Source organism: Zootermopsis nevadensis, unplaced genomic scaffold (genome assembly GCF_977971745.1).
Source record: "Zootermopsis nevadensis isolate Lab colony 2312 unplaced genomic scaffold, Znev_1.0 Znev_ptg000028l, whole genome shotgun sequence".
Classification (NCBI taxonomy): Eukaryota; Metazoa; Arthropoda; class Insecta; order Blattodea; family Termopsidae; genus Zootermopsis; species Zootermopsis nevadensis.
The window spans coordinates 16,732,628-16,754,374 of NW_028259160.1; the positions used below are offsets into that span (position 1 = coordinate 16,732,628).

The following is a 21,747-nucleotide window of genomic DNA, read 5'->3' on the forward strand; positions in this document are numbered from 1 at the left end:
AATGACCCCACAACACATAAGACTAGTTCTCATTTTGAAGATTGCTGTCTTCTGGGTTGTTGCGCCATATAGTCTGGCAGATTTCCACCAACGTTTCAGAGGACATACTGCCTGTCATCAGGGCGATGAATCAACCCAGAAAACAGAAATCTTCAAACTCACGGCTGTGAAAACCTCATATCCTACATAGTCCTCATTTTCACCACTGAAAATATAAAATTCCATCAGGTGGTTTACCTCCTCTCTAGAGTAAAATAAATTAGCTACACAATAGATGCATGACTTTGTTAACAGATTTTTTTATCACTAGGAACAATTATAACAGAATTGCATTTTCATTAAAGGTACATTAACCAATGATATTTTGCTAAGCATTGTTATAAAACATTAACTTTATTTCAGGTCTGATCAGTGACTACGTATGTAACTTGCGTTCGAGGACAGTACCATTGCCTTGAATGCATGCAATACTAACAAAATAACATAAATTTATCCCCTAATCACACTTTTGTTCGCGGGATTTTCAATTTAAATGTTAGATCACGGCATCTTAAACGGAAATCCGGTTGTGATCACAGATGCCTAAATCTTGACTGGGATTGTACTTTGTGTAGGTTATGGCTGTTTGTTTTCAATTTAGTATAACATATCTCTCATCTTGTTCAACTTTATAATTGTCTGGTCTCATAAAATAATGTGTCATGTTTCTTCACAAAATTTATGGGAGGTTTGCTGACGAAGAGTAACAAAGAATATGGCTGCTAAGCGACTTCTGAATAGGTTATGTTATTACCAGTGGTGAAAGGTCAGACAGTGGGTGGACATTGGGACTACCGTTATTTATTGTTATTTTAATTCAAGCTTTGCACACAGGTTGATTATTTCTGACACAACATTACATTAGTTTTTAGTTAAATCGTCATGTGTCCCATATGAATTTGTGTCAACACTGCCTCTACCCCAGAAGAGGGCAAGGCAAACATTTTAATTTTTTGCACTTGGTTAACATTAGGTACTGTAAGATGAAGCAGAGTTATTCATCTCAAGACATATATTTCAATTCAATTTTATTTATTAGAAATAAACCGTCACAGATATTTAAGCCTTCTAAACAAAAGTAGATGAGGGATTTGTTTTGGTGCAATAGCTATAAGAAGAAGCAGCCAGTTGGCTTTAATAATATTAAACACCAATGTTTGTGTGATAATGGTATGATTAATGTAGGGGGAGTTGAAGAGGAGAGATGTAGTGAGTTATGTCAGAAGATGTAAGTCCTGAAAGATTCATAAGGTGGAACACAGGAATCATTGGGGACAGGTAACAGCATCTCTCATCATCATATCCAGCCTGAGCCTGGCCATTTGCAAAATGGGTGATAGCTTGACTGTGCCCTTTGAACAAGTCCTGGTTAGTGAAGTGTGGGTACTACTACGTCTTCATTCATTTAGTTTGTGCCATTTATGTCAGTACTGGATAATAGAGTTTCCATATAGTGTATCTGATAAATGTGTTCATTTCAGTGTAGAAATAGATATTCCCAATGGAGCACAAACCATATATAGTACTAGGAGAGGCACCAGAGTCAGACAGTGAGGAAGAGGTCAATGTATCAGTTGTAAGTATTTTGAGAATTATTAGTGTTATATTCATCTGTTTAATATTACATTAAAACATCTCTAAATACCTGCCTTTGGCACTTGGTTTGCTGTATCACAGCAGAATGCAAAATTGCAAATTGAGATTCTGTGTAATTGATAGGAAGATAGTATTATACTCTTGAAAGAGTATCCTATTGAACTTAGTGTGCTTACATAATTACAGTTCAAAGGCTCACAAATAAAGCATTTGGCTCCACATAATCCACAGGGAGTTACAGTAGCAGGGGAGGCTCCAGAATCAGATGAAGAAAATGAAGAAGGTAACACAAGATTACTTTATACTTTACCTCTCGTGATAAGTTTTTGAAGCCTACAGAGAAGTTAATAAAGAAATTACAGTACAGTTTCTCTTTAAAAAACATATTTTCATCAAACTTTTCATAAAATTTCCATTTAGCTCTTTTTATAAAACATATGTTTCTCTAATAGTCTGCGTAATGTTGCCGAGTTATCACTGTGAAGGCCCATGCTCAAATCTGGGCACTCAATGTGGGATTTATGGTGGACAATGAGGAAGATTTTTCTTTGGCAGTACATTGGTTTCTATTGTTTCCACACACAAATAGTTTTGTTTCACTATGCCATTAATTTTGGAGCCAAGGTAGCTCAGTCAGTATAGTGACTAACTATGGACTGGACGACCAGGGTTCAATCCCCAAGAGGGGCAGAGGATTTTCCCTCTAGCCTCTGCATTCAGACTGGCTCCAGTGCCTACCCAGCCTCCTGTCCCATGGGTAGGAGGGTAAAGCGTGACACTGACCATTAACCCCTGTCTAGTGCTAAGGTTAAGAATGTGTAGGAGCTACATCTCTCTGTCCCCCCTCAAGTATTGGGAGAGCTTTACTGTATTTTACATTTTTATGCCATTAATTTTAATTTTTACAAACAAAGAAATTGAGTACCAGAATAAAAAATTATCTTTAGATGCTGGAAGTGTGAGCAGTGCTACCAGTGTATCTTCTCTAGCATCTTTAACGCTGGGAATCAAAAGAAACAAAGCATCTGCTGAAAATAAAAAACCTGATGATGCAAAGTACAATACGTTATTGCATAAAAGACTTCGTAAGTACTGAACGTCACATTTAAAATTACATTTTAATGCTGAAAATCTTAACATAGTGATTAGAATTTCTGTTCTCTATTTGTGAGATCGATCATCAGTCTGAATCTCAGCCCATATATAAATTAAGAGGCAAGAGCTCCGCATATCCAACCAAAATCTTCTAGTCGCTAAGCTACATCCACTTACCCAGTCTCAGTGTGCTTCATACAAATATTTTTTGACAGAATCCAGTATACATTTTTCATCTTCCCCATGCATGCTACTTGCACCACCCATCTCATGTTCATTGACTTGATCATTGTAATAATATCTGGAGAAGGTCCAAATATTCTCTTAAGCAAACACCCTCAATCTGTGTTCTTCCCTTAATGCACGAGACCAGTTTCATACCTGTATAAAATAAAAATATTTATCAGTTAGAATTAAAAAAGTTCCCATGTTTTTCCCATGACACACATTCGAAAGATAAATACACCCCAATTCTAACATTTTTTAAATTACTTTGTAGGTGAACGCAACATGTCTCTGCATAAGAATGTGTATGATATCACGCACCAGACTATCATTACAGCGGGTCGGAACCTTAATACTATGAACCAGCAGCTGCTTCATTCACAGTGTCAGCTGCAAGAAGCAGAGACAGCTGTCAGAGTGGTGCAGACACACCTAATGCAACTCCAGATGAAGCTGGCTGCCGTAACATCCGCAGATTTCATTCCTTACATTAAAACTCCAGCAACACACGCCAATGTACCAGAATTCAAATTGAGCTGATCCTGTTTGTTTCTGCAAGATGACTCCATTTTTGAGTAGGCTGGTTTCCTGACATTTCAGATAATCTGAATGTTTCTCTTTTTCAGGGTGAAGTGGTTAACCCTTTGAAGCTTTAAATTAATGTAAATAATGTTAAAAATTCAGTTTGTACCTCAAAGAAAACATAACCCCATTACAAGGATCATTTGGTTAATGTTTCTGGAAATAATCAGTATTTATTCTGGGAATATGAAAGCCATAATGATTGTTAAAACATGTGGTACATATAGGTGCCACTGCTATCAGGGTTAAACAGTCTAAACCAGTTATTAAAGGTGACATGTATATGTGCATTTTTAAAATTTGTTAAAATTTGAACATCAGATAACATTATGCATCTGTCCTGCAACCTTCCTTCAGAAGAAAATTTAGAAAACCGACCCTGAAAAAGAAACCCATGTCTCAGTGTGCTTCCCTACTAAAGCAGAAATTCAAGAATCATTGCCAGACCATTGTTTGGCCACCTCAGTGTGAAGATGAAAACCGCCAGAAACACACCTTAAAAAAAATGCAGCGAAAACGGAGCATCATCACACAACTTTGAAAACAGGATTATGAGGTTTATCATAAAGATAAAGAAGATATTTCTCATGAGGAAGACTATATATTATATTCTTACATACAATCAACAGACATTATCACTGAAATATATTTCAGTTTCAGAAAGAAATGTATATACATACATCTATGTATAGATTAACAGCAACATAATAAATACAATTATAATATAATGAGATCATTCATTTTTGTACTTACCAATATTTCACAACTGTGAATGAAGTTAAAATGAAGCATATATGCCTTCGATGGACTAGACATTTCACTGAAATATTACGTGCATTGTAGCACATCTTATTCAATCTGCTGTCTCTGTTGGTTGATACAATTTTGTAAGGGATAAATTTAGTAACTGCTATAGTCAGTGCAGTAGTTTTTGGCTGGTGGAGAAGCTAGCGGAGCTGGCGGATGGGCCTACTCTGTGTACCTGAGATGCCACGGTCAGTGTTTTTCTTTTGTTTGGACTTTCAGTTCGATAAGCTCCTCATCCTTCCTGGAGGCAGATGAAACATTGTACTATCTTACAAGTGACTTGCTCCTAGCTGTCCCCTTGAAAATTCCACCAGCCAAACACTACTGCGAACACTATACATGACTAGACAAGTTATTTAGTATAATTATTTTATGAAAGGCAGAAGAAAGTTTTCTAAATTTAATCATGCCAAAATGGTAAAATATTGGCCAGAAAAAGACTTGACATGTTATTTCTTTCTACAGAGATGGAATTAATTTATGACAATGGGAAGCGGTAACCTGGAAGACATCTATTAACCTACAGAAAACTGCCTTGATAAATTTACATCAATATGTTTAACATCATAAAGTAAAAAGTTGAAGGGATTTTAAATAGTAACATTAGTCGAACTTGTCGAGTGGAGTGCGATTAGTGGAGAAAATATTTCTTCTTCAGGAGTTCCAAATGCTCTTCAGATGCAGTCTGAGGAGAGCTCCCAGATGGATGTTCTGTAAGAGAATCTAAATAAAAGATGAAATGTGAAAAACACACTACAGCCGTTAATTTAATTTACGCACTAAGGCACTGATCTCCTGCCATAAAAGTCACACTATAGGTACATTACCTATCTGAAATACACACCAAGCTCATCATAATCTCCCTAATTTGACTACCTTTACCAATACTAGGTGGCCCGTATAAATCACATAGTTTCGTGTTATGTAATATCGCAATTAATAAAGTGTGTATGTGGGTAACTGAACTCCGTCAATGTCCCAATTTTTCAAGTCTGAAAGCTACAGCTAACCTAAAGCTAAACATACCAGTGTGTGAATGTTTACGGATGCTCCTCTCTAGTTCCCGGCGCAAGATATGGCTGAACGGATGCTCAGTTTGCCAGGCGTCGGCTACGTGGGTTGTTACTGCAGTTGCTGGGCTGCTGGGTTGTACTGGACTTGACTTTTGCATGGGCGATTTCATGTCCAGCACATAAGTTTTAGCACTTAGCTCCTTCTCTTTCCTAAAATATCAACAGGTTAACAACATGATATATCGGAAACTGTCCTTTGCTATGTATAATCTGTTCTCTGAAAATCTGTCCTATTAGTCTTAGTTTATGGGAGTCTGACACAATCACTTAAAGATGCCAGCAGATCTCCATTTAAAACTATTTTGTGGCTTTTAAAGATTAGGAATTATACACTATCAAGGAAACATACCAACAGAATTAAAACACAAAATGGAAAGCATCAATTATAATTACAGCTACTGCAGTAATTATGGAACATACTTTTATGCTCTCTTTGCACTCGGAGCATAAGTGGATCGGTATTTCGGTGTTCTACATCAGACTGTCTGTCAACATATTTCATCTCGGAAATGATTCAATGGCTTATAATGAAAGGTGAGTGGATTTTCTTAAATGGATTTAAGTTATAATGAGTACTTACAGACTAGAATATGGAGCGAGGTTTACATTGTATGTTTTCTCTATAAGCTTTTTCCTCCTAACTTCATGTTTCTTCTCGCATTCTCGTGTTAACTTTTCACACTTCTCCCTCAGTTCTTTTTCTTCTTCCCCTTTGGCTTGTAGAGAGGCCTGAACTTTGGCCAACTCCGACAGAAGTTTGAGTCGTGTCTCCTGGAATTCTTGTTTCATCTGGGATTCAGTCGTGTTCCGTAGCTGACTAAGACGTGTTTGTTCTTGAACCTAAACAGAAAATAAGAGTTAAATTAAAATCCGTACTTCCGACACACTATGAGCAGGTATAGCTCAGTCAGTATAGTGACTAGCTATGGGCTGGACGACCGGGGTTCGATCCCCGACGGGGGCAGAGGATTTTTCCTCTAGCCTCTGCGTCCAGATCGGCTCTGGGGCCCACCCAGCCTCCTCTACAATGGGTACCGGGGTCCTTTCCCGGGGGTAAAGCCGGCCGGGGCGTGATGCTGACCACTCACCCCCATCTAGTGCCGAGGTCAAGGAAGAGAGGAGCTATACCTCCACTCACCCCAAACGCCTACATGGCGTATAGTGGGACAAACTTTACTTTACTTTTACTTCCGACACACTCCCTCACAAAACGTACTAAAACTTAAAGAGACGCATCTTAACATATGTACAAGTGACATTGGTATAGCCTACAGACGTACCTGTTTTTCTATGAATGTATTTATTTGGCCCAACTTTTCATTGAGATCATCATGTGCTGACATCTCTGCCTCATGTTTTGCATGACTCAAGGCCAGTTCATAACTGTTCCTCAATTGCTCCAGCTCGTAACGTGACACAAAATCTTTCTCGAGGCGACTGCGGAGGATACCGAGCTCTTTCTCCAGCTGTAACTTCTCCTAAAATGAAAAGACTGAGGTTAACTTTTTTTATCCCATGAATCAGATATTTTGTTATGAAATACCAGCTATTACTCTTCTAATCAATTCTGCATTTTATAGTATAAGTGAAAATGATCTCTCTCACCATGAGTTACCTGTTTCATAAATCAAAATCAACACAGAAAAAGTTATTCCACTAGCTTGAAGCATTTTTCAACATACATAATTAAGAATCATAAGTTGCAGGACTGTCCTATTCCTTGTTTTCAAGATTACTACATGCTAAAAAATTATTAACAAGTCTGTGAACAAGATACTATTTTGCTGAAAGTCTATAAAATTTTTAAATGAAACCTGCAAAAAAGTTGCTTCAAACACAAATAATTGTATCACAGTACAATAAGAAAGATCCTTCATAATAAACAAATAACCAGTTTTTATTACCTCGAGTTCATATCTCATTTTATTGACTTGAACTTCTAGAGAAAATCTCATTGCATTTTCTTCTTGAACTTTCTGTTCCAGATCAGCCACCTGGAATCATTCATAATGAACCAATATTTTATTCTTAATGATGTTCCATTAAATATAATTATACAAGAGTTCAATTAATTATATGGTCCAGAATGGAAAAGAGCAAAATTTATATATAGTCTGCTTTTCAATTAAACTATCCCACTCTCAATAAAATAATTACAAGATATTGTGACATATTACATCCATGTCATTAGGTATTCATTCATATTACATTATTCATTAACATAAAGGCAGAGCCTTCAAATTTTCCCTGTAAGTCACACAGACATACATGATAACAAATACAAGTCTAGAGCGTTAGTACTACATCAGTCCGCTCGGCTGCCATCTGGAAAGCTATAAAGTTCTACCTACACGGCGAAGTAGCTTTTCTGCAGACATGGAAGAATCTGAAAAGGGTGTCTTCCTACAACATTTGTTATAAATATTAGTTTGAGATTTACTCTGTCACATTGCACTGAAGATGAACAGAGTTATAAGTAAATCAGTCTGCCATAAAACAGCGTTATAACCAAAAATAAGAAGTGTCATAAAATGGTCCTCTGAGATGCTTACCTGTCTCTGAAATTCAGCCATATTTGAATCAAAATGTGTAGGACTTTGCAAATCAGTCATTAATGAATTGTTATTAGTGTTATTTTGTTTCAAGGCCGAGTTTGGCTCTATTTTTCCCTGCTTTCTACTTTCCCCAAGTTTGTTTTTTAGCAACTGTATATCAGATTTCAGCTTTCTTATGTTTTGCTGATATTTTCTACATCTATCCTTTTCTAACTGCAGCTCCCTTTGGAGTTCAAGATTTTGTATTGATGGCGTCGTATTCGTCGCTGCGTCCCTGCATGGTCGAAACTTTGCTTTGTTGGCTCGCTCTTGATTTATTGACCCCAGGTCTGAATTTGTACTTTCACTTGACAGACAACATGACATTTGGGTCTGGCACTGCTTTAAGTTCAAGAATATTTCAGAACTGGAGCTGTTGTTATCTTTATACATCCGCTGATGTTTCACAGTTACATCAGAACCCTCGGCTGATGTAACAGGCAACATTGTGACACAGTCTCCTTCTGCTTGTTCTGTAAGAAAGTCTGATGGCACATCTCCTGAAGCCATTTTCCCATTACAGAACAAACTGGCATCTTGAGAATTCTTTAACATACAGCATCCAGTCTCATCCTTATCACTCCCTATACATCTACAATGTACCAAAGGTCCAAAGTGCTTTCCAATTTGTGATTTTGTTGAATCAATATTCTGTAATTCTTGTTCCTTCCTGTTAGCATTTATTGGAATTTGGCATTTTTGTTCAGCATTTGGAGAGTGTTGTTTCACTCTGGTCATTGCAGAAATATCACTAAAACTTAATTCACTTTCATGTCTGTCATTTGTTCTAACTGAGGACGCAGGTTCATCTTGATTTGCTGCAGCGACATTAGAGAAAGTGAACACATTACCAGACTGTGAGTGTATGCCTGTATCCATAACCTCAATGTTACTTGCCTTCATGCCTACAGTTCTCCTTTGTTTTGCTTCTTCTAATGAGACTGAGCAGCCCACGGACAGAAAATGGGCTAATGAGTCAAGATTCACATTTGATGCTACCCTATCATCAATGTTACCTACTGAATGATCTTTTGAAACTTCTTGGTTTTGATGGAGATTATGGCAGTCATATTCACCTTTCTCTTTATCTTCCTTCTCAGTTAACTGTGCCTTCAGCACAATATTTTCTTTCCTCAGATGATCCAACAGATTGCAAATCTCAGTGATTTTAAATAGCTGACTCTCTTTAGTCGCGTGCTGTTGATGTTCAATCTGTCTCTTCATCTCTTCCAACTCTTTCATTAGTAAAGTATTTTCATGTGCGTGAGTATCCAGAGCCTCTTTTAGCTGTAAACCAGAAGCTTCCCTCGACTCCTTTATCAGTACTGACATTCTTTCCAATTCAACTCCTTTCTTTTTACATTCTTTTGACACCTGCTGTAACTGGGCTTGCAAAGCAACGTTCTCCATAGATACGTGTACCAACTCAACATCTGGATCCGTCATTGTCTGAACATTATTAATTCCTGTTTTCAGAGGCCGTACATCATGAATCATTGTTCTGGTATTAAACTCCTCCAGTTCAAGTCTAACAGATTCTAACTGTCTCCTTAAATCTCCATTTTCTGCTAACAGGTTTTCTACAGCCACTATTCTTTGGTCTGTTAGCTTATCATCAGTAGCCTCTTGTAGACTTTGATCCTCATCTAACAACATTCTACTTGGGCTACAAGTGCCCGACACTGCTGTACACGGATCTGAAATGTACCGGGAAGCACCACCGTCATCTCTCCCAAAATCTTTACTGTGTTGAGTAATATTATTCTGAAGAAACAGCATGCCTGCTTCAAGTTTAGTGTTCTCATCCTTATATTTCTGTTCCTCTTCCAACTTCTGTGAATCAGTCATAACGTCCGTGTCTTCCACAGCCTCCTTCGCTTTTAAATGAACTTCAAATAAGTGAATTTGATCTTGTAACTTTACATTTTCAATTCTCAATTTATTCAGCAAGTCCTTATATTGTTCTGGGAGTTCATATTCTACGGGTTCGGTCATTGTTCCTTGTTCCATCACACTGCTTTCTTTTATGTCATCTGCAGGTAAAATTACATACTGTTTTAATTTTAAATTTTCCATAAACAATTCGCCAGATGGCTCCATAGTCCCTGTGTCAGCTTCTCTGATACTTTCTTTATTTACCACATGTTCCACGTCTTTGACGTGTTCCTCGAGTAAATCTGTTTCTCTTTGCAACGTAGCATTTTCATCCTTCAACTCACACCATAATACTTTTGAGCTCTGTTCTGTTGGCAACATGTTTTCTTTCCACAGTTCCTTTGCTCTGCCTGTATCTAGACTGGTATTCACTGCCTCCAACTTCCTCTCTAAATCTCCCAGTCGAAGATAAAGCTCTGTTTCAATTTCCATATACTTTTCCCTGAATTGAGTATAAAGCAATGCCAATTCTTCCACCAGATTCACTGCTGTGTATGTGGCACAGGTCTCCTTGTCGTGTTCATCATGAAGGCCATGTTTTGAGAAGCTCTCTAGTAGCCTATTTGTAACGAGCTCAAGTTTTTCATTATCTTTCAACAGTGAAGATCCAATTCTTGAATACTCAGCTTTCAGAAAACAAACACTGTTCATAATTTCTTCCTAAAACAAAACAATGCTATTATTATTATATACAGAATTAATTATGATGGTTTCAGTGGGTGGATTATGAAAGTAAAATGCATCACATTATCACTAATATCAGCAATGACCACCCCCTTCCATTTGAATATGTTTCAACTCATAAAATTCCTTTCAATTTCTGTAAAAATTCATATTGAAAAAATGGAGTGTGGGTATGGAACATATTTTCATCAGCTGAAATAATACCTTGCATATAGTACATACATACCTGGATTTTATTTTTCCAAATAACATAACCTTCTTGTTTCGTTTCCTCGAGTCTCTGAATGATTTGCTGCACTTCACCTCTGAAGTCTCCTGTTTCAGGAAGACTGGGTTCACCTTCAGTGGAGGGTATGCATGAACTTATTAACTGAAGTTTCTCCAGACATGCTTCATATCTGAAATGAAGATAAACAATACTTTCCTTAGAATTTTTGCTTCTGTGATATTGAATACACTCTCTGAGATTTGATGTTGTCATGGCAGTGAAGACGCCAACAGCGGTCTTCTGAGTTGTGACACTGCGTGACCTCGCAGATCATCACTGGTATTTCAGCTCAAACTTATTAACCCTGAAGATGAAGGTGATAAATTCCTTTTTAACGCTGGCAACAAACCTACAAGCCTACATGACATCGCAATTCAGAAAACCATAATCAATAATATAAGTACAGTTCTATGAGATGTGATAGTTAAATAACTGGGCTGAAATATTGTCAAGCAACTTACGACATGGGTACCATTCCTTAAAAATGTTATAAATTTATGGAATGGAACAATGGGAAGTAAACAGGTTTGTGACAGGGGTATAGACATGGACATAATAAAACCATAAGAAAATATTACAACAAAATAAAATATTAACATCCTCCAGCAAAAGTGTCATGCAGAATTAGTGTTCAGGACTTTTGGTGGGAATTGTATATTTTGAAGACTTTAATGCGAACCCCACTTCTAGGAAGCTTTCTTAAGATATCAGTTCATCATTCACTTCTGAAATTCATGTATTGTTCTTAATTTACAGACTTCTGAACACAAAGTTATGGTCATCCTAAAATATACTGTTCAGCTGCAACTTACAACTGTGTCCATTTCTCTGAATGCTCTTGTAATGTGTTTACATCGAGAGATTTTCTTATACACATGGCAACATTTTCATCACTAAGAAGTTGATTTCTAGTGACAACTTCATGCAGTTTCTGCCTAAGGTCTTCATTCCTTGTGTGCAGTCTACAGACTTCTTCTTGTAACGTGCTCTTCTCTATTTCTAAACAATTCTGTGAAATTGAAAAATAAACATAATTTAGTTTCATGCAAAGAGCTATAAATTACAGAAATGTAAATATAAATACAGCACAAAAACATGGGTATATGCCAGTCCAATAGATAATACTGTGTAGGATTTGAGGTTATGTTACCAGTGAGTACAAAGCTGCCTGTCTTTTAGGTTATAGCACCTTGCAGTATGACAGAAGTTTACTAAAGTATCATAGGTGCTTGCACCAAGATCTCTGAAACGTTGGTACACAGTGCTACAAACCAGAAGACAGCCCTCTTCGAGATAATACTGTATACGTACAATGTGGATCTCCAACTTTTGTTTTTCTTCTTCCTTCTCCTTATCACCAACCATACCTTGTAACCTTATCTTTTCATCCTTTGCTGCCAATGATTTACTGAGAGTTATTATTTCCATTTCTTTCAGTCTAATTATTTCAGTTAAGTGAGACTTCTCATCCTCCAGCTGAAACAATAAGAATTTGTTCTTTTTGTAACCATTTTACACAGCTGATGGCCCGAGAAGAATTTTTTGGGAGCTTGTTATTCACTGAAACAGATATATTTTATTCAACAAGGCAACACTAACAAGAATTAAAAAGTCTGAATGCAATTAATATTTTATCTTAACAATATGTACTCAATAATGAAGACAGTTTTATCATTTACTGATACCAACAAAATTCAGTTTCAGTCAACCAGACTAAATAGCACAACAGCCCAGAAAACAGTCATCTTCATGCTTGCCACCACGACAACCTGATATCTCACCAGCAACTTACCTTGCCACACACTTCTTTGAGGTGTTTCAATTCCTGCTCCAAATTACCCAAACGCAATTTGTACCTCTGTGATTCTTCTCGGGACTTTGTATACATAGTCTCCACATTGCTCAGCTGGTCCTCAAGCAACGCTATTACCTCATCACGGCTACGAGTAGCTTCACAGGCTTCTGCCAGGTCGTACTTCAGCTTCTCGGCTCTCTCTCCCAATTCTGCCGCAGTTTCTTCCCACAATCCCTTCTCTGCTGTTGCCTTTTGAAGGTGTTGCTTTAGCAAATTGTGATTCCCCTTAAAAAGTACAAATATAATATGCAGTACAACCCTGGCAGAACAGACATCTGTACTTTATCATGATAAATAAACTAACCCCATGTGATATTTTTTTTAATTTACCACAACTACATATGCAACATATGTGTGACAAATTTCCATGCAAAAGGGTTTTGAATCCTTAAAGGTAACAGAATCCAACATCTTCACAGTCATTCCATTATAACACAAACATAAAAAGAAATTACTGTATCTTTCATCACCTTTTCCACATAAAAAAAATAATACAAGACTAAAAAAATTATATAAGAACATTGTCAAAACCTTTGTTCCATGTACATAAATTCTGTTCATAAGGCAAGCATAAAATACATGATTTGGACCACACTTTTTTACATTTTGTCAAAAATTAACCTCTAAAATATTTAAAAATGGCAATGCCCAGCATGGCCGGTCACAGTGGCCGCACGGCCTGAGGCGCGGGCCTTGTTCATTTGGACTGTGGGTTCAAATCCCACTGAAGGCATGGACGTCTGTCCGCGTCTTTCTGTGTTGTGATGTCCTGCCTACAGGTAGAGGCCTTGTGACAGGCTGATCACTCGTCCAAGGAGTCCTACCAAATGTCTGAATAGATCAAGAAACCTCCAAAAGAGGCATCCAGGACCTAAACAGGATGTAGAGCCACAGGGAAAAGAAAGCATGACTGTATTGTTTATGAAAAACAGACAAACAGTCAGAGGTTTATAAGCTACCTTCAATAAGTAGATATGCTGAGGAGTGTTATCACTGTGTGAAGGTTCACTTTCTATATCATCACTTTGTGAGTTCCTTTGGTTCTCTGGACTCCCTGAAACATTACATTTTGGTAATTAATGTGACTAATTAACTACAGAGGAATGAAGTGGGGGAACAGAGAATAATACATAATGCACATTTTCATGAAAAGACAAACATCAAAGCATGAAACTGTGCGTTAAAAGGTTTAAAGTTTGTTGAAGATGACAGTCTTCTGGGATGTTGAACCATGTAGTCTGGTAGAAGTTTGCCAATGTTTCAAAAGTGCTTTCTGCCTCCATCATGATGTCCTGATAAAGGATGCAGCATGTACCTTTCAAATGTTGGTAAACTTCTACCAGACTACAGGGCGCAACATCCCACAAGACAGCCATCTTTATACTCACCACCGTGTTCACAAAATAAACTGGAGTGAACTGTGATACGGTTTACGCATTTTATACTATTATCACTAAAAAAACATAAGCATGGGTTTTAATGTGGTTTCTTGCCTCTACTTATTCACATGTTTATCTGTATTGTTCAGAGAACAGCACAGTTTCAAAACAAAGGACCTTCAGTTTACTTCTGTTCTGTTACTGTTACTGCTGCAAAGGCGGGTAGATTATGTCTCTATGGAACTATGGCCATTAATGGGTCCAACAAACAAGTAAACATGGTGCAGTAGTACAATGATACTGACATGAGAAACTAAAGAATGTGGGGGGGGGAACCTGTCCCAGCATCACCTTGTCCACAAAAAACCTACATGGACTGCCCTGGGAGCAAACCTGGAACTCTGTTATTTCTATATTGCAAACTATTCAAATATGCAATATGTATGGTATATGCAGAGATTTTTTTAATCTGTAATCTTAAAGGAGAAAGTATTCATAAAATAAAATGGCTCTCAAAGAACTTCAGTTTACAACTTTTAAAATCATAAGTTCTTAATGTCATCTTTAACTGATGGAAACCCACAACACGGTACAATATACTAAAATATATGCGAGTAACGGCGTAACTGACTCCTGTGTGAATTGTAATACAATTTAATACTGGTATGAAGAACATTTTCTATACACACAATTCCCCTAACTGGTTTTGAGTCCACACCCACTTGGTTGTCACGGTTACTAGCCAGATCCGCAAAATCCCATTAATAAAGCTAATTTACACACACCTTTCTGAAGACCTTCTGGCGGTAGGTTCTCATCTGTTTCATGGAAACTGTAATAAAATACAATATGGTAAAAAGGCATTCTTAAAAACTTAACCATGAAAAATCACTTCTGAAGAAATAAATTATATGGGTCAGAATGATATGTATTGTGACCCTACTCAAACACGAGAAGTTCTGACCAAAGTCTGCATTCAAGTGGTTATACGACATGCACTTGTTTTAAAAAGAAATTCATGATAAGTAACATGATGACTGACTAACCTTGAAGTTTCTTCAAGAAGAGGAACATCTGCAGATGAAGAATCAGATGGCTGTGTACTGTTGAGAATCTCAGTAAGTTCTCTGACTGGTGTCTGATCTGATTCTTGTTTCTTCTCACATTCCAACATGTCCAACTTAGCCGGACTCAAAGTTGCGGAGCTTTCTCCCTTGACAGAGAAACCTGATCGCTCAATAACAGTCTCCTGTCGTCCCAATGGCCCGCCTTTGTCTGTACTCATCCAAAATGGGTGCTCTTCAAAGGAATCCTCCACTGATAACTCACTTACAGTACCACCACTTACATTTTTTAGATCTGGACCTAAGAAGCCTCTCATTTCCAAAAGCATCTTTCTTTTCTTTCTAATTGGCTTTTCCAAACCTATTTCTTTTATGGTAACATCACCAGATGTGCTTTCTGAACAAGGTTTTTCATATGCATTTGGACTAGGTACACTTGCTTCCATCACTTCACTTTCCAGAGATGGTTTTAAAATGGGAGCAGTTTGTTCTGTTCCATTAAATAATTGTGTCTTTACATCAAATGAAAGTGACTTGGAAACAGCGTCCCTCATGCTCCTGTCGGATCCTTCTCCTTCGCTCTCGGCTCGTCTCCTTCTGTGAGAAGATTTTTTATGTCTTGGAGGAGCAACAGGATCTGCGTAAAAAGATATCAATTTTGCATCAACTGAACGAGGAAGGGAACGCGACCCCCTCTTCATAGTTACAGATGACTGGCCTATTTCTTTAAATGCCTCATCTATCAATTCGTTTGAGCGTGGAAGAGACAGGTACTCTTCATTTGCAGAAGTGAAGTCTGGTATCTCACATGTTCTTGGCAAAGACAAAGAGCCTTGTCGTTTTACAATGGCAGTCTGTGCCATTTCCCTCACACCAAATTCATTTGCACATGGAAGGGACGAGTGCCCTTGCTTTCTGGGTCCCAATGACTGAACCATAGCAAAATCTGGTATCTCAGTTGTTCTAGGCAGGGATAAAGATCCCTGCTTTTTCACAATTGCCGACTGTGCCATCTCTCTCGGGCCAAAATCGTTCGCTGACGGCAATAAGAAACCGTCATTTCTAGACCCTGCTGACTGAGATCTTGGCAAGCCTGATGTCTCCTTTGCACGGGGAAGAGAAAGTGAACTCTGCTTCCTTACTACAGAGACATGAGCTAGATCTCGCAGTGCTTCATCATAACACCGAAGTTGTGCACTTATGTGTTGGTTCTCCTCAACCATTCTGTCAACGTGTGCTGCTGCTGGTTTTTCATGGATCTCATCACTTCTGCTCCACGACTGAACTGAAACTGACTGCTGGCGGGCATGTTTTCTTGTGTGGGGTATCTTTCCATCTGCAGCACATTTCTGAGGTCCCAGTGCATCCAAAGAATCAGATTCTAATTTCAAACTGTTGCTTATTCTATCAACATCACACATGGATGTCTGTTCTTGAATGTATTTGATGTGAACATTATTTTCTGAAACAGCAACACCTCTGGCTTTATCAAATTGGGGTGAAGGGTACAGAAGAGTGTCTTCAGCACTGTTCCAGTTTTCAGGTACATCTTTTGAACGCTCTGTAGAAGTCAATCCCTTAATGTTTCCATCAAACTGAGGTGAACTCCACACTAATGTTTCTTCCAATTCTTCCTTAATAGTTATACAGGTATCATCCGCACCACAAGATGGACCAGACAAAGTAATACTGCTTTTTGGTATACGCGCATTAGATTCCCATACTTCTTCATAACCTAATAATGTTCCGTCTCTCCCGAGAGTACCTGAAACTGAACTATTTACATCTATTTCATTGTCATCTCTGGTGTCTGACCTATGCCTTCCCAATTCAGAAGCCTCAGGACTCTGACCAACCTTATTCTTTCCAGTCTCTGTATCATCATCTGTCAAGTCAATCGAGGGGGCTCTTGTCAAAAATCGACTCCTCCTCTCAGCATTCAAAGAATATGGGGAACCATCAGTAGGGTCATCAGTAGTATCAGGAATTACAAGCTCACTTGGATTAATGACTCTAAAAACTTTCAAAGGAGAATCATTTGTATCTGCTGGACTGATTGTTACATTTGTAGCAGGATAATTATCCAGTGGCAAACTATCATCACTGTCCCAGTCACTGTTTGAGCTTGATCCCTTCAGACTTTCCTTGCTAGATCTGATGTCGTCCAACACAGCTTCTCCCCCCACGCTCATCAGAGCAGAACCCTCTTCCTTTCTTTTGTGAAGACGTGTACTGCTCTCCTTCACTTGAATATCTTCGTACTTTGTAGAAGGACTATCTTTGTTTCCCTCACATTCTGATGATACGTTTAAATGATGGTGAGTCAGTGAATCTCGTTTGTCATCATTTTTCCTGATGCTGATCAGCGCATCAGCATCACCTTGCCCTATATGAAGACTATCACCGTGAAAGCTTGGAGATTCAGCAGCCGTGGGTGACTCATTGAAGCTTTCGCGCCTTGACTTCAAAGAACCCAGAGGTAAGAGACTACGCCGACGAGGTTCCAGGACCTAATCATCACAGAAATAAGTCCTAAGCTACCAAAATCTAGCACTGAAAATGTTTTTAAACGTCAATATCCGACACAAAACTTGGTTTAAAAAGGCATGGAAGAAAATCTTGCCCATCATGAAATTCTACATATGTTTTCTTTTATGAACTCTTAAAATAAATTAATAATAGGGAGAGTACGCTATCATGTTATGTCTTCAAAATTATTCTTTATCTTTGAACTTGAGCAATTTATCACTTGGATACTTTCAGTCACTACCAAACAAAATGAAACATCAGAAGTAAATGTCTTGATTCTAAACAGTTCTGCTCTTTCTAATGGCCTCAACAGAATAGGTGCCCCTTCCTTATACCTTAGGATGAAGATTGATCTGGTCCTTGAAATGCATATTTTTGGAACACCAGATGATGGAAAAAGTCCAAAAACTCAGTAATCCAGGTAAGTTCTTGTTTATTTTTAGTAGATTACTGACATGTGAGCTCAATATGTATGAATGTAGCGTGGCATACATCCACTTACTGGGCAGAAATGTCATATTAATGAACGCTATACGTTTATCCGTACCTTTGGGTCATCTATGACTCCAGACTGGATAAGATCCCAGCTTCTAGGTGGCTTACAAGGAGGAGGTATAACACAAGATCGAGGAGAATCTTGGCCGTCTTCATCTTTCACTTCCTGCACTCTTGGACTGTGAATGCTTTCTTCACTAATTTCATCATCAGAGGAAGGTGGAAGAAATTTTGATATCTTGAGACCTGCGCCCTGTTAATACCGATTCACATTGAAAGAACAAACATGAAATACAATAACGTAGAAGACATATGAGAATTAAACTCATTCGCAGAAAAATAAATAACATTTCTCAACACCAAACAGAGTCAGTGACTGACACACAACAAGAAAATTACACTCATTACAAAAAGTTCTTCCTTTCTTTCCCGTCAAACATCTTAAAAATAATTTGTCATCCGTCAACACACTCATCTATTAAACTCGCACCAATCATCCATCTGTAGCTGGACAAGATCCAAGTTCAGATTCTACAGGTAATTTTCTAATGATACTCAAGTAAGTCACACGAGAAAACCATCTACATACCATTCAGCGTCAAGTTTGTCAAGTCCCGAGGGGTCAGAAGAAGCAGATGATTGATGGAAAGTTGTCATTTCCAATAATAATAGATTTATTTATTTACTTGTAGTTTATTTAATGATGCAGTCAGCAGCTCAGAAAATATAGTATCAAATGGTGAGATTAATAAAGAATAATGAATTTGAAAGAATACAGAAGGAAGTGGTCATGGTTTATTTTATGGTACTATCCCAGCATCTGCCTGGAGAAAATGGGGAAAACCACAAAAAAATTCCAGTCTCCAGGATGAGACTTGACTGGGGCCGCTCAAATAGGAACCACGAGCGCTAATCACTTGATTATGCTGTTTGGTTCAAGAGAAACCGTACATCAGGTTAATATACTGACCTTCTGTTTCAAACTAGAATCTGACAGTTGACTATCATTCCATGTATCACTATTATCAGCTTCTTCATTTTGTTTATCAGCCACATTTATATTCTATAAAAATAAAGAGACATTATGAGACAGACGAGCAAGTATTAACAGCACTTTAGCACACACAGTCACCTTATCATCTTAGTTACCGCAGTCTTCTGGGTTGTGACTGACTCCATCTTCAGCAATTATGAACAGTACGCCCTTTCTCGGCTTTAAATTCTACTGCGCCGCAATGCTCGAATGCTTCGCGTGGCACAATCATTAATAAAATCACTTTCATCAGACTTGAATATTAAACTAACCAACAAATTCAATGGACATCGTCCTTCTAGAAAAGCTGATTCTGATGAGTTAGTCGAGAAATTCCCCGCCTTTCATGTCTTTAAAATTAATTTTAATATTATTCTCCATTTATGTCTACATCTCCAAAATTATCTATTCGATACACGTGTTCTGATTAAAATTTTGTATGCATTTATCATCTTTTTATGTATGCCACATATCCAGACCAAATTTGATCTCCCATGGAAAAATTAAGATGTATAAATCTATAATTACACAATAATTTTACGTTCTCATACCATTCTCATGTAAGGGTTGTGGGACAAATAACATTTCACATAGAATTTTAGTCAAAAAACTGCAAGGAGTTAAAAGATCATTTGGGAGACCAAGGCAAAATGGGAGGATGCTATTAAAATTAATACAGGCTGTGATGGTCGGACTCAATTCAAGTGGCTAAGAACAGGGCCCGTCCAACGGCAGGCTTTTATGGAACTGGTAACAAATCTTTTTGATTCCCATAAAACAGTGCATTTCAAACGAAGCAGCTTTCTGTGGAAGATCCTGTACCACAGGAGCATTCATTTGCATAGGCCCAGGTCTCACCTCTCTCTCGCCTTCATGCCGATCGGACAGGAGAGATGCATCCGAGACCGATCGTCTGGTGGGCGTTACGGCAGTATCACACTTTTCAGATTCTACAATTTCTTCATTGAAAGACATGACCATTCTGTCTGAAGGGGATTTCAATTCGGCAGCTATATCATGGTGACCTTCCTTCAGTGCATAATCTTCAGCTGTCAAATCTGGAAGAATTGAAGGCATTTCACAATTTAACTCATACAAGATTGACATACGTTGTTTCTTTTTAAACACTTGCCCTCTGCTCAAAGGGACTGTGTGTCACAGAGTCATTTAGTTGTAAAACCAGTACTTACCATTTGAATCCATAACCGCACACTGAGCTCCATACTCTAGAAATAAGTGAACCAAGGCCATGCTTCCACATTTAGCAGCAAACATGAGTGGAGATCGATTATCTCTGTCAACGATATTAACAGATGAACCATATCTTAGCAGGAGCTCAACTAAGTCTTTATGTTCAGCAATTGTTGCAATATGAAGAGGAAATTCTCCAAACTGCAATTAGAATATATTATTACTAAATCATCTTAACACATTCAAACCTTCAAAACTTCAGATATTACACAGTTCAGGTAACAGGTAACACAAACACTATTGAAACATCATTATTTCAAAATTTTTGAAAAATACATATAAGTTACTGGAATGTCAGTTGTTGGTGGAGAACCACAAGTAATATGAAGATGGGTGTCGGCTAAGTTGTCACCTTGATGAAGGAAACAGCAAGAATTTGAGCATATTTAAACAGAGTGACTATTTCTCAAAACAACATACAAAATTTCTTGAATACATACATTATTGGAACTTTCAAAATTGGCTCCTTGTTTTAATAACATGGAAGCTATTTCATAGAAGCCCTGTTTGGCTGCAATATGTAGCCCAGAATTGCCACTGTAGTCAATAGTGTTAATGTCTACTCCTCTTTCCAGCATGAGTTGTATGACTTCTTTATGTCCACATTCAATTGCCTGAAACAATAATGACAATTAGTACCAACAAATTCTGATGCACATAGTAACAATAATCATGTTGATACATGAAAAAACAAAAGAATAAAATATATTTACTTTCAAAAATGGGGTTTTCCCTTCGTTGTCACAAATATTGAAGTTTGCTTTCTTTCCCAACAGAAACCACACGACATTTGCATACCCTTGTGCTGCTGCTAAATGCAGAGGAGTTCTATTCAACTTGTCAACAACATTCATATCAGTCTTCTTCATGTTAACTTTCAGCTTTTCCAAATTTCCTTGCCAAGCAGCTTTGTGAAGTTTGGTAATACTTTTATCTTTTCCACTGATGTCAACATTATAACCAAAGCTTTGTTCAAATCCAGTGCTGTGGTCATCAGTAGGTGTTGACTGATCAGTTGGGCTTGGAAGATCAAAGAAGGGACCAAGGGCCCTACCTGAAGAACCATGCTCTTTCTTTTCATCTCGTTTCCCTTTAACAAATTTTAAAACTTTCCGCATTTTGAATTCTCAGGCTACGCTCATACGCATGTTAACCTACGCAAATATAAAAAATCAATATCTTCATGTCATCAAGAATAACACCACCAACTTCATAGTATTATATTCGTCTTAGACTATGGAAT

The 21,747-nt window shown here is 37.8% G+C and overlaps 2 protein-coding genes across 16 annotated transcripts; one reads left to right on the forward strand and one right to left on the reverse strand.

Moving 5' to 3' along the window:
* Positions 1-549: 549 nt before the first annotated feature.
* Positions 550-4,265, forward strand: Blos3 (Biogenesis of lysosome-related organelles complex 1, subunit 3). Of its 14 annotated transcripts, none has more exons than XM_087357799.1 (6): positions 596-610; positions 1,225-1,407; positions 1,521-1,615; positions 1,822-1,918; positions 2,583-2,720; positions 3,230-4,265. In XM_087357799.1, the coding sequence occupies exons 3-6, from the start codon at positions 1,541-1,543 to the stop codon at positions 3,493-3,495; spliced, it is 576 nt and encodes a 191-aa protein (XP_087213925.1). In that variant the 5' UTR covers positions 596-610; positions 1,225-1,407; positions 1,521-1,540; the 3' UTR covers positions 3,496-4,265. The 14 variants fall into 14 exon arrangements, with proteins under 14 accessions (XP_021913351.1, XP_087213925.1, XP_087213926.1 ...); XM_087357800.1 differs by lacking the exon at positions 596-610 and adding an exon at positions 617-873 and having other exon boundaries at positions 1,225-1,418; XM_022057657.2 differs by lacking the exon at positions 596-610 and adding an exon at positions 617-873.
* LOC110826730 (uncharacterized) lies at positions 4,119-21,622 on the reverse strand. Of its 2 annotated transcripts, none has more exons than XM_022057644.2 (19): positions 21,218-21,622; positions 20,945-21,118; positions 20,444-20,645; positions 20,112-20,311; positions 19,191-19,283; positions 18,273-18,473; positions 15,179-17,706; positions 14,918-14,964; positions 13,713-13,807; positions 12,691-12,978; positions 12,210-12,374; positions 11,711-11,907; positions 10,857-11,028; positions 7,970-10,606; positions 7,322-7,411; positions 6,698-6,895; positions 5,998-6,257; positions 5,371-5,567; positions 4,119-5,055 (listed from the first exon to the last, which is right to left on the reverse strand). In XM_022057644.2, the coding sequence occupies exons 1-19, from the start codon at positions 21,620-21,622 to the stop codon at positions 4,976-4,978; spliced, it is 8,229 nt and encodes a 2,742-aa protein (XP_021913336.2). In that variant the 3' UTR covers positions 4,119-4,975. The 2 variants fall into 2 exon arrangements, with proteins under 2 accessions (XP_021913336.2, XP_021913335.2); XM_022057643.2 differs by having other exon boundaries at positions 4,119-5,067.
* Between the last annotated feature and the right edge of the window lie 125 nt (positions 21,623-21,747).

Coding starts and splice junctions, on each gene's coding strand:
- LOC110826730 (XM_022057643.2), bottom strand. CDS start 21,622: ATGCGGAAAGTTTTAAAATTTGTTAAAGGGAAACGAGATGAAAAGAAA. Junction 20,646..20,944: donor ATTTTGAAAGTTCCAATAAT/GTATGTATTCAA, acceptor TTCTAATTGCAG/TTTGGAGAATTTCCTCTTCA. Junction 12,375..12,690: donor TCAAAGAAGTGTGTGGCAAG/GTAAGTTGCTGG, acceptor TTATTGTTTCAG/CTGGAGGATGAGAAGTCTCA.
- Blos3 (XM_022057659.2), top strand. CDS start 1,541: ATGGAGCACAAACCATATATAGTACTAGGAGAGGCACCAGAGTCAGAC. Junction 1,616..1,821: donor AAGAGGTCAATGTATCAGTT/GTAAGTATTTTG, acceptor ACATAATTACAG/TTCAAAGGCTCACAAATAAA. Junction 2,721..3,229: donor GTTATTGCATAAAAGACTTC/GTAAGTACTGAA, acceptor ATTACTTTGTAG/GTGAACGCAACATGTCTCTG.